Raw genomic sequence first — 13,179 nt, 5'->3', positions numbered from 1 at the left:
ATATTTTTGAGAGACGCCTGACAACTTGCAAGGATCAACGACTGTCCCCACACACTAACACGAGACTTTTGAGTGTGCTTTGTCCTCACTCGCACACTTCCCAGAAAAACTTCCCTGTGGAGTTCTTCCGTTCCGAGTTAGCAAAAAGCAGATGCATCTTGTTAGTATATGTAGTACCAATTAATTCTTATAAGCTATCCCAAACTGTGCAGTCTCATACCTGCACAGACTTTGGAATTCCTCTCTTTCGGGTGTCGATTCGATTCATTCGTTCATGTAACCCCCCGCTGGAAGCCTGTCAGGAGCTGCTTATTGTCCATGCCCTTTCGCACCGGCGATCACTCCCCGCCCTCATCTTTTATGGTATCAGAGCAGGGCCTCTCTTCCAGTTCGGTGTGGTTTGAGGACGAACCAGGCGGAAGCTGGTGGGCATGTAACATCCCGAGCGCTGACGATGGAAGGGAGTTTTCGTTGGTACGAAAGAGAATGACAAGGAGCGGCTCCTGATAGGCTTCTAGTGGGGGGTTACATGTATGAATGAATCAAATCGACACCCGAAAGAGATGGATTCCAAAGACTGTGCATGTATGAAACTGCACAATTTGGGATAACATATAAGAATTAATTGGTACTACCTATAATAACAAGATGCATATGCTTTTCGGTAACCCAAAATGGAAGAACTCCACAGTTAAGCGTGCTTGACTTGGAGCAATTCTAGGATGGGTGACCTTCTGGGAAGTTTGCCCAGGAATGTGCGAGTGAGAAAAAAGCACACAGAAAAGTCTCGTATTAGTATGTGGGGATAGTCGTTGATTCTTGAAGCGGCTAGGCTTTACAATTTTCATAACAAAATAACCCAAAAACAACAAACCAACATGATTTTAATATAATCCATCTCAAAAATCAATGTTGTTAAAATCGAGATCTTAAGTAAAATTGGAAGTGGATTAAAAAATCGTAAAACGTAAAATCGTAATGTAAAAAAATCGTAAAAACGTAAAAGCGTTTGGAATATTATTAAAATCGTTTTGATGAAAAAATCGTAAAAACGTAAAATCGTAGTGATAAATCAAGATTTTAACAACAATGTCAAAAATAACAGATTTTTGAGAGCTTTTAAAAGTTTAAAAAATGATCTTTTAAGTTATATGTCGCGATTTTTCTTGACACAAAAAGTATGATTTTTGTATTTAAAACAACATAATATAGTGAAAAAACAGTAGGAGAACTAAAGCCCTCAAACCAATTTTAGTTTTAGGAAATGATTTTGTATTAATTTTTGTGTCAATAGATAAATAAAAACTTATTTTTCAAAAGTCCCAAAGCAATTTAAGGTTTCAATGTATTGATTGGATATAATTTGAGAAATTTTCTAAACTTTCATGTAATAAAACCTAGAAATTCAGATTAGAAATTTTCTTAGAATACTCAAGAAAAACATGCATATGATATATGGTTAGAAAACTCTCATCACGTAGAACAAAACCTACAAGGTTTCCAAGATCAATTGCAAAAAATTTCAAACGAAATTTTATCATGAACTTTAGGTATTATATGCAAATTCTGAATTATTTTAATAAATAAAAAAATTAGGTCTTATGATCATATATGCATAGCTCTGATGTCAAATGAAAAAGATAATTTTCAACCCATTGGTTAAACCCAAGAGCAGAAACGAGAAAATACTAATGTACGGAGGACTTATATAGCTTTAGATATGTGGAGAGCTGTTGCTTAGTAATTTTGAATGTTTGTTAAAAATTATATTATGTTTTACTTATTGAGAAAATTACATTAAGTTTTACTCTCTTTTTTATTAATATCACTGCATTTCTTTATTTTTTTATTGACTCGTAATTTTGAATATTTGTTAAAAATTTATATGATTTTTAAAAATCTTATAAATTCATATTGTCCTTTCAAATCTTATAATTTCTATTAAAATCCTTTAAAATTAAATCTTATGAAATTTTGATTGTAAAAAAAATCTTCTAAAAAAGTTTTTAACGTCCCTTCACTTCTAAGTAGTCTTTTAAAATCTATAAAAAAAAATTATCTCAAAAAATTCTTTTAAAATCCTAATTCAATACACCCTCTTAGTCTGTTAGTGGTAGAGCCCCCACCATGATCCCCCTATCCCACCTGAGAGTAATATCAAAGTTGATAGTTCGGCTTGGCCAATTTGGTGATTGGTTGGGGTGAATATTTTGAGATGGTGGCGGGTGCAATTTGGGTTTGTTAATCTCGCATACCCCATGTCATTCAAAAAAAAACTTCCACTTGAGGAAGGAGCAGGATGTTGAGAGAATTCAAGTGTGAGTGGTGAAGTTTCGCATAGGTTATTAATGGAGTAAGTGAGAACTATCGGATCCACTCGTTAATAATGATCGCCAAGTTAGGCTCCCGGTGCCACGTAACATTGACATCCATTCAAATATGTGAATTGTGTGGCTTGAGTAATGTCTACCTTCAAAGTAAAAATCCATTTGACTCAGCGGCGGACCCAGGTGGGCGTTCATGTCCGCACTTGCAGACATAATATTTTAGGTTTTTTCTTTCTTTTTTTTTGGTTGCGAGTTCTTATTTGTCTCTTGGTTCAATATTTATATTAGGAGTAAATACCCTTTTAAGTCCTTAAGAAAAAATACATTCCCCACATTAGTCTTTTATAAAAAAAATTAGTCTCGAGGTTTCTAAGAAATTCAAAGTGGATCAATTTAGTTAAAATCATGATCCCTCACAAATTCAAAAAAGACCCACATTAGTTGCTCAACAGGACTAAAATGTTTCCACTTTGAATTTTATAGGGACCAGGTAGCTAAATTTTTTTTTGTAGGAGACTAAAGTGGGGATCAAATTTTTTGTTAGGGACCAAGAAGAGTACATGTAGTGTTGACTCTTTTATTCACCATTATAAAATAGAATGAAGATGTATGGATGTACTGAAGTATATTCTAATATTTGTTTTCGAGGATCGGTAAGATTTAGGGAAAAATGATTGGTCAAACTATTGTCTGCAGCTTATTATGGAAGCAACTAGATTATGAGCGAGTTCATAACCTTGTATATAAAGCGTTAATCTAAACTGTATTTACAAAAAAAAATTTCGGGAGCGCTACCTCCGAACCCTACCACTAAATATGCGGACATAAAATTTTTTTCATGGATCCGCCACTGATTTGACTCAGAAGATTTTCTTTCACTTTCGTTTGCCCGCTCTGTTAATCTTCGAGTCCAAATATGTATATAATATTTCTAAAAGATTAAAGTAAATTTCGACATGGAACATTGTATTGAACTCCTCGTGAAATTGCATACAATTAACTTGCATGTGTGTGTGTATTCTTTACAGGCAGTCCTGGGGTTCATCTCCTGTGCCACATACTTCAATTAGTTATGTTTTCAGATTATCAACAAAACATATTAGCTTGTAAGAAGCGAAAATATTTAATTAGCGGATTTCATGAATGATCAGTTTAAGTTCATGCCTTAAAGGGTAAGCATCTAAAATCGAACATAAATATAGATATAAATGAATTAAAGACCTCTATGGATAAGAAATGAATATGATATCAAGTTATCAACAAATAAATCATCTCAAAAGCAGAAGCTAGATGTAGAGATCAAACAATAAATTTTGTCTCCAACACATGGATAATATAGTCTTGTTTAAGAGAGGTTCATTCATCATTCAAGTTTTACTTACCCTCAATCAAATGCATAATTGTTAAAATCTCGATTTATCACTATGATTTTACGATTTTTTTACATTATGATTTTTAATACCTCTCTGATTTTACTTAAAATTTCGATTTTAATAACATTGGTCAAATGTACAAGCCACAAATCTGAACCGTCGGATTTTCAGCAGCAAATTTCTTCATTAATTAATTTTACGACTTTGGCCACTTTTATCTAATATATATACTTTATATGCGAATAATAATTAAAGTGACCCATCTATCTTTGGGTCATATCTTCCCAGTCCGAAAGAAATCTAGAAAGCAAATAAGATCTATATTCTATAAGACGGTCAGCATAAAGTTTCGTTTTCCTTTTTTGTTTTGACTGTGTTGGGGGCGGGCGGATAGTTGATAGAAAAAAGTAGTTACTAGAAAATTGAAGCACCATAATGATGATGAAATTATGATAATTTTTTTTTTTTTGGAAAAATTTTATATCATTTTAAAAGACACAAACTTAGATATTATTTTAAGATACAGATAGACACAAAAAAGTATAGGTCCTACTAAAAAAAAATAAAAAAATATGAGTCTCATCTCTTTGTGTGTCTATTCCTCTTAAAAGTACCTAAATTTGTGTTCTTTAAAAGAACACACGTTTTTTTTTATACATAATATGTATTTTACAATGATGTAAATATTTAAGAAACTAGATAATTGCTAATGCAATTATGAAACTTTTTTCCCCCTTAGGTTAGAGAAATTATAAATTTTATTATTTTGTTTATCAAAAAATTATTATTATTTTTAATGAAATTTATGACTTTATTTTGACACAAAAATCTAATTTTATAATTTATTTTCTTTTGAAATAACTAAGTTTGGTTCAAGGGATTTGATAAATATAAATTATAGATTTAATTTCTAATGTGCTATAAATAAAAAAGGAATACATATTTATTATGTACGTCCATATGAAAAAGAAAAGAAAAGAAAAATTATATTGTAAAGATCTTATTAATAAATTAGTTATACACTTAAATAATCAATCTCTTTTTATCATTCTGAATCTAATTATAGTGGGACAAGATAATAATTGTTGCCTCTTACAATCAAGCGTTCAGAAATGGATCATCTCATGTGAAAAAAAAATATAATATGGTCATGTGGGAAGATCACAACCATACAAAGGTAAATCAACGATTATGATTTCATAACTATCTATTTTAACATTTTTTTCTCTCCTCCTTTATTACCATTGATCCACCTTTGTATGGTTATGATTCTCCACATCACATGGCCATGTGAATTTTCACAGGATCCAGATCCAAGGCGTTCTGCTTTTGTCTGTGCAACGAATCTTACATGAAATGTGATAGGAGTTCGGTTCGGAATGTAATGCACCGAGCAATAATTTTGACGCCGCGATTTCATGATTCCCTTATCTAACGATTTTTTTCTTTATTTCATTTCAAGTATGTATAATAATACTTAAATATTTAAGATTTCGCCTAAAGAACGACCATAAATATCAATATATATATATATATATATATATATATATTTCTATGGTATTTGATTGTCACATATTTATGTATACACCTAACTGAGAAAGTTCAAAGGTAGACTTAATTGCTACATGCACGGGTTATAGAAAACGTTTGCGCCCAAAGAACACCGCCAGCATTTATCTACTTCTTTATATATAATATTTAAGGAAAAAATATGTGTCATTTTAAATGATATAAAATTGTGTTATTTTAAATGATATAAAATTGTGTTATTTTAAATGAGAAAAAGAGATAAATTAAGAAGGAGAGAGAGAGTGAACAAAAAAAGATAAAAATGTGAGTCCATGTTATTTTAAATGAGAGAAAGAGATGAATTATAAAGAAAAAAGAGTGAACAAAATAAAAATAATAATATGAATTTCATCTTTTTATTAGAGTAAAATAACATAAACTATAACATTTAAAAATATTAATGTGGAAAGTGGTTCATCTAAAAGATTTCCAATGAGGATGACCATGATGGTTGCCAGTTGCCACTACTGCATTCTAACCGGTCATGATTATGTGGGCATGCTTATGCTTTTATTTCATTCTTTCTTTTTCCTTTTTTTAGACGAATCCTATATATCCTTTGCATTTCTCTTTCTTTCAGCAGCAATCATTTATGGCCAATGCAATTTCTTATTCGTACGATGAAATAAAATGTTTATGTGTTGACCCATATATCTATATATGAGTCATTCAACTTCTACCGGCTATCTTAATATTCTATCTGAAAATCATTAGGCCATCCCAAATTCCCCTTATCAATTGAAAATGTTGTTAGAAGTCGATATATAATAATAGGGGTTTGTTTTTCTCATCTTGCATGAGAAAACAAATTATTCCTACACATATTATAAAAATGTGTGTCACTCATTTTATTTTATTTTTTTTTAATAGGTGGATCCTACACTTGATGTATCTATGACATGAGATTAGAATTCTCCTACGGCATAAGATTTATTTTTCCCATAATAATATCAGGGAACCTGGACATTGGACTGCTAAGATTACCAGCTGCAAGCACTTATCAAATTTTGGAAAAGTTTGATCTTTTTGTAGCAAACCCTATGGACCAACATTAATACAGCCCAGTCTAATTGCTTCAAGCCCATTTGCATCACAGCCCAACTTGGTGGAGTCCAACTTAATTTTAGCAAATACATGTGCGCTAGACTCAGCTGATACCAGCTTGCAACAATCCACGTCAGATAAGTTGAACACATGGCCAACCAATCATAACAAGTTACTAGCTACAAGATTGTTAGAGAGGAATAAATCTTTGGTACTACTGTTGTACCAAAATTCAGTGCATCTTATCAATGATAGCAATACACATCAGAGGAGAGAGAAAAAATTTGACAGAAAAAAAACAAAATTAAATGACATGTAATATTTTTGTTAGTGGAATGCACTGAATCTTTGGTACAACAGTAGTACCAAAGATTTATTCCTTAGGGAGGTTAATCTGTTATTTTGAGTTTGTTATTCTCTTTCTTGATGAGCCAGTTGTAGATATGTGTATCATCTTCTTTAGTAGTAATTATTCTTGTAATCATTTTCTAGATTAATGAAAATCAGTTCATTCTCTCCATTGTTTTCTCCAAGTTTGAATATCATTCACGGCTTGCCTGCTTAAGTTTATATAAGGACTTATTTAATCGACATGCTTGATTGATTTTAGAGATGTGTAGACCTTATGGGATGACCATGTATATTTCTTCTTGTAAATCACCCCGAAAGAATGCATTGTCCATGTCAAGTAGTCACCCTTTTACAACTGCTATATATAGCAAGTAGAGTTCTGATCGAAGTAAGTTTAGCAACATATGAGAATGTTTCAAAGAAGTCAAACACCTTGTTGGATGAAGCCTCTGGCCACCAAAAGAGCTTTGTAGCGCTCTACTTCTCCATTGGATCGATACATAACTTTGTATACCCATTTGGAGCCTATGGTTGTCTTTCCTGGTGGAAGATCTATAAGGTCCACGTATCATTTTTGGCCAAGGCAAATAGCTTATTATTCATTGCTTGTCTCCACTGTTGTGATTTTACAGCTTCAGAAAAAGAGCGTGGTTATGTGTGTGTTGTGATTATTGTTATAAAAAAAACTAGTGTAAAAATACGTGTTAAAACACAAGTAAAAACTCTTCTTAGTGAAAATTATAACAACTACGTGTAAAAATGTAAAAACGGTAGAAACACAAGTTTTTACGTTTTTACTTAAACCAAAAAACCAAACAAAGTCAATTTTTAACCCATGACCTGGTTTTATTTTTTTAATAAAATAAAATAAAAATCTATTTCCATTTCCCTCAAATCAAATTAACAATATGTTCTTCTAGCTATTTGAAAGAAAGAAAAACCCTCATGTAAGGCTGTTGTATTTTCATTTAAGAGTTGTTAAACTTTATTCTTTTGATGTTGTGAAACTTGGTTATAGTAGTAGTTAAACTCTTTTTGTGTTTTTGGACTTATGTCTTATATAGTTATATGACTTATATGAAGTTGTTAATTGAATTTTGAATAGTGACTTATGTGATATATTTTTTGGGTTTTATAAGAGTTATGTGGTAGGAAAAGTGATTATGTAATGTTATAGAGATTTGTTTTGTGTGCCATAATTTTCTTTCTTTCTTCTTTCTTCAAAAAGTGTGGGCTCCACAAAATGTTGTGTGTGTAGAAAACTTTGTTGTGTCATGTTAAATGACAAATGCAAATCCCATATTATATATATATATATATATATATATATATATATATATATGGCTTATCATTTCTCAAGCTGCTTGAGATAATTTTATCTCCGGCTACTAAATCATAACCGTACAAAGATGGATCAATGATGATAAAGGAAGAGAGAGAAAACGGAATCATAACCATTCAAAGGTGAATCAATTAATATAAGGAAATAAATAAACAAAACAACGTAGTTGGGGTGACCGAAAATAAACTTATCTCAAGTTGCCGAGAAATATTTTCCCCCTATATATATATATATATATATATATATATATAATTTTGTATCTTGGCCTTATGTAGCAGAAACATTAATTTTCGTGTCATTTTTATGATTTGCGTTTCTACCATTCTATTCCCTTCTATTTATACGTAAACATTGGTTGTGACGTTAAGATAGAAAGATTTATGGGAGGGAGAACATGATGAGTAAGATACTACATCAAACCACTCGCGGACCAGGTTGGGTCACATGTCCGCAAGTGCGGACATGAGATTTTGGATTTTAATTTTTTTTTTTTAGTCATATAGGTTATTATTTGTCTCTTGATTCAATATTTATAGTAGGAGTTAATATTATTTTAAGTTCCTAACAAAAAATATGGTCCCCATTTTAGTCCCTTACCAAAAATTAGTCCCGAGAAGGTCTCTAAAAAATTCAAAGTGGATCAATTTAATTAAAATCGCGATCCCTCACAAATTCAAAAAAGACCTACATTAGTCTCAAAAAGACTAAAATAGGTCCACTTTAAATTTCATAGGGACCAGATGACTCTTTTTTGTATAATGGACTAAAGTGAGGTCCGGATTTTTTGTTAGGGACCAAAAATGATATTTATTCTTATATTAGTTAGCAACGTATATAGATGATTAAAATAACGTAGCAACACAAATTGATTAGAGAGAAAATATATTCTTTCTCCCCTGTCACATACTCATCCCCATGATTTTTCATTCCTATGATTTCTTCATCATTTGTTATGAAAGCAACTAGATTATAAGCGGGTTTCAAGCGTTAATTTAAATTTTTTTACAAAAAAAAATTCGGAGGCGCCGCCCCCGAACCCCGCCACTAAATGTGCAGACATAGAAAAATTTTCCTGGATCCCCCGGTGCATCAAAGGATAGATAACAGGTGAAGTGGGAGAATTACCTAGACAAGATTGTGAAATATTTGCAGCAGATAGACTATAGTGGTAATTAGCAAGGTATCTTGGAGCAGAGTGAAGTCACGAAGATGTGCGTACATTAGTTGCCGCATCATGGTTAGCAGGAATAACATCATCTGGTTGTGTTGGCTGTTGATTTGAGGCAATAACTTGATTATCAGCAGTGACATTATCTGGTTGTGTTGGCTGTTGATGGGTTGACGGTGAGGATTGGTTAGTGGTGTCTGGCAATGAAGATGGTAAGGGGTCAAAATCAATAGGTGATGCAGATTGGTGGTGTGGCAAAGAAGGATTCGTTGGTTATATTATATCAGAGACTTCAAGCTGAAATCAGCTGAGTCTAACGCACATGTATTTGCTGAAATTAAGTTGGACTCCGCCAAGTTGGGCTGTGATGCATATGGGCTTGAAGCAATTGGACTAGGCTATATTAAACATTTCTCATGAATTTGCAGATATTACAAAACAAGGATTTGCACTTGGCTTTCCTTTGCCAATTTTATGAAGATAAGGGGTTTCGGGTCAGTACTCAGCAAAGGTAGTATTATCTTTCTTTCTTTTTTGGTGTGGGCAAAGGTAGTATTATCTATTAATCTATGGAGCGACCATTTTTTTTTATCAATATTTTAGTTATTTACGTATACATAAACGTATTTTTAATTAATCATTTAATATTAACATATTGATAAGCACAATGTGATTATGAATTCGTATTATATAATGAGGAATACATAATGTTCAAATATACGATTTTATCAATTTTATATTTATTTTTACACAATTAAATGATTAATTAATAATTATAATTTAAAAAATTAACACCAAATTGGATAATTTCTTTATTTAATAATATAAATATCATTATTTAAATTTTTAAAAAATAAATGTATTCGCGTATTATATTATCTTGTAACCTTACCTAACAACTTAAATTTTTGGAATGAATTTGTTATTTACATGATAACAGAAACGTGATTAAATAATAGGCTGAGTTTGATGCATCATTCAACTTTCAAACCTAGTTAGGTCTCGTATGAAAAATATGTTAAATATATATAAAATCATTCATGTAACATCATTTCACAGCTTAAACTTTTGAATTGAATTAAAATTAGTTATAATGTTCTATAACCATTTAGCCACACCAACATAACTCGTATCCACACTGCTTAGGTTTACAGTAAGAAGATAATTTATATTACGAGTTTTATAATTTTCATGTTGAATGAGAATAGAAATCTTATGTTATAGAGACAAAAATTATGTGGGACCCATATGTTAGAAAAAATTATATGTAGGATCCATGTCAGCACGAAAATCGAAGGGTGTGTAGGAAAATTTCGATTCTCATGTTAAATGAGAATTATAAAACCCTTACATTATATACACTTATCAATTATTAATTGATTTTTCGTAATATATGATAGGCTATCTTTAGTGTGAATAAGATAATCTACCAATGTGATACCATGCATATTTAAATGTGAGGCAAATATGGTTGGCAACTAAACTTTGAGATAAAGGTAACTAACAACTTTTGACTTCGGGTTTTGTTTTTTTGGTACAAACTTTGGGTTATTTTCAAATGAACAGAAAATAATTTTAAAGTAGAAAGAACTACGAAAGAGATTTACCATGATCTTCTTTTTCTTTTCTTTCGATGGTTTGTTTGTTTTTTTTCTTTTCCGAGAGCGATCTCCGCAAATTGGAATCTTTCTCCATTGTGGTAAGTGTCAATCAGCTGAAGGCCGTTTATATTCTGACATAAAAAAAGGGTTACATCTACGCAGTTTGGACAATGGGTCCAAAATTAAGAGCTTGAATTTAGAAGCTGGGTTGGTGCTTAGAACTAAAGAATGATCTGGGATGTATCCAAAAAAAAAGAAAAGAATGACCTGGGTCGAAAAGTTTTAGATTCGTTATCAAATTTTGGGCCAAGAGCCTCTATGATTTTTAAAGAGTTTTGGGTACTCTCAGTTTTTTTTTTAATATGCCAATTTGGAAAAAATCTTATTTGAATTTATTTATGGAAAAAATATTTCTGAAGTTACTGCAGATAAGTTATCTGTATTTATTTTCAAAACGACGTCGTTTTGATATTGAAATCTTAAAAAATTATAAATATAAAGACTATTGTAATCCTGAAAAAATTAAAATTATAAAAACACCATGATTTTCGTCCCAAAATGACATCGTATTAGACTTACTACAGATAACTTATCTACAGTAACTGCAGAAAAAATGAAACTTTTTTTTTTTGGTAAATAAAAACGAACCCGTGAAAAACTAATATAAAATTAAGTTTGATGTTTCCACTAAATAAACTAAGAGTATATTCATAAAAGGAATTTTTAATATTTTGAGTATTTTAATCAAAAGATATTAATCATGTTTTGGGGTATAAGATGATGAAATGAGATGTACAATTAATAAGATATTTGGAAATCTTGGTACGAAAATTCAATACATTTATAAGAGACAAGTATTTATATTAGCAATATGTTTTGAGTAAATACATTTTTGGTCTCTAACAAAAATATACGGTCATCACTTTAGTCTCTTACAAAAATAAATTAGTCAGTTAGCTCCTAACATGAGTCTTTTTTAAATTTGTGAGGGACCGCGATTTCAACTTAAAGAGTTCACTCTGATTTATTAGAGACTAACTGAATAATCTATTTTTATAAAAAACACTGTATTTTTTTGTTACAGAGCTCGTATGTTTTTCATGAGGGAGGATGCAATCTAGGGGGTTCTGGTTGTATCTAATATAGTGCTTAGTACCACATGCAAACCCTCACTCCCTATTCCCGAACCAAGTGTTCTTCCCGAGACACGTGTCATCACTTTCATTCTCCTTAAATTGATTCTTACAACTCTCATCACCATCACCTTACCCTTACCCTTACCCTTACCCTTACCTCTCTCTCTCTCTGCGCAAGTGCCAAAAAACCCAAAATCACAAGCTTCAATTCCCTTCAATGGAGGAGCCCCACCAAACTCGAAAAGAGAAGAACAGTCCTCCTGCTTCACAGGTTCTGGCACTCTCCATCCTCGTCCCTTTCGGAGCTACTCTCCTCTTCCTCGCCGGCATCACCCTCACCGCCACCGTGACTGGGCTCGCCGTCACCGCCCCACTGTTTGTAATCTTCAGCCCCGTCTTGTTCCCCGCAACCCTAGTCATTGGTTTGGCTGTCGTCGGGTTTCTGACATCTGGAGCATTTGGCGTCACCTCACTCTCTTCGTTTGCTTCGATGGCCAACTATCTCCGCCGCTCACGGTTGCCGGAAACCCTGCAACATGCAAAGTGGCGTGCGCAAGAGATCGTGGGCCAAGTGGCCCACAAAACTCAGGGAGCTGGCGACAGTGAAGAAAGCACGGCCGTGGAAACAGGACAGGAGGCCCAAAGTGAGGCCCGTTAAGCAGGAAAAGTATTAAAGGTTTGATTTTAGGCGTAGACTTATATATTGTAATGTTTTCTGAAATATTGACGCTTAAATATATGGTATGTTGTAAAAACAGTTTGTAGTCTGCTTCTACCAATAAATTGCCATGCCACGTGTTAATTAGGCCCTAATTGACTTTAAATTCAATTCTTTTCCAATTAATCGTTTTATATTAACAAATTTTCTTTGCATAGATGCATATCTAATTTGGGCAAAGACACAATTTTCACCCAATGTCGGATATTCGAACTAGAGAGTAATAAAGTTGTTACTTTCAACGGGATTTTATTTAATTATTAACTATATTGTAAATTATTATCTTTCTCATGAAATTGTGGGACCAATTATTTAGGTTAATCTGGACACAATTTTTCATGTGAGATACATTGTCGCTCGCACGATTGCGATTATATTTAACTTAATAGATACGTACTCACGTAAGAATGTCTATATCTTAATAGTCAAAAGGTTTTTTTGTATGAATACACATATTTAATTTAGGTGCAGTAAACTAATAAATAGTAAGATATTATTATCTCTTAAAAAAAAGAACACTGAAGAGGAGGGGAAATTAAGGTTAATTTGT

General features: G+C 32.1%; 1 protein-coding gene across 1 annotated transcript; it reads left to right on the top strand.

Annotated features, from left to right (window-relative positions):
* Positions 1-11,901: 11,901 nt before the first annotated feature.
* Positions 11,902-12,717, top strand: LOC133304379 (oleosin H2-like). Its single transcript, XM_061504415.1, has one exon. The coding sequence runs from the start codon at positions 12,129-12,131 to the stop codon at positions 12,567-12,569; it is 441 nt and encodes a 146-aa protein (XP_061360399.1). The 5' UTR covers positions 11,902-12,128; the 3' UTR covers positions 12,570-12,717.
* Positions 12,718-13,179: the final 462 nt, after the last annotated feature.

This window comes from Gastrolobium bilobum, unplaced genomic scaffold (assembly GCF_033153095.1).
Source record: "Gastrolobium bilobum isolate Gb01-03AN ecotype WA unplaced genomic scaffold, APGP_CSIRO_Gbil_v1 utg41169, whole genome shotgun sequence".
NCBI lineage: Eukaryota > Viridiplantae > Streptophyta > Magnoliopsida > Fabales > Fabaceae > Gastrolobium > Gastrolobium bilobum.
Note: the sequence above shows the minus strand (reverse complement) of the source record. Positions and strands in the feature narration are given on the sequence as shown.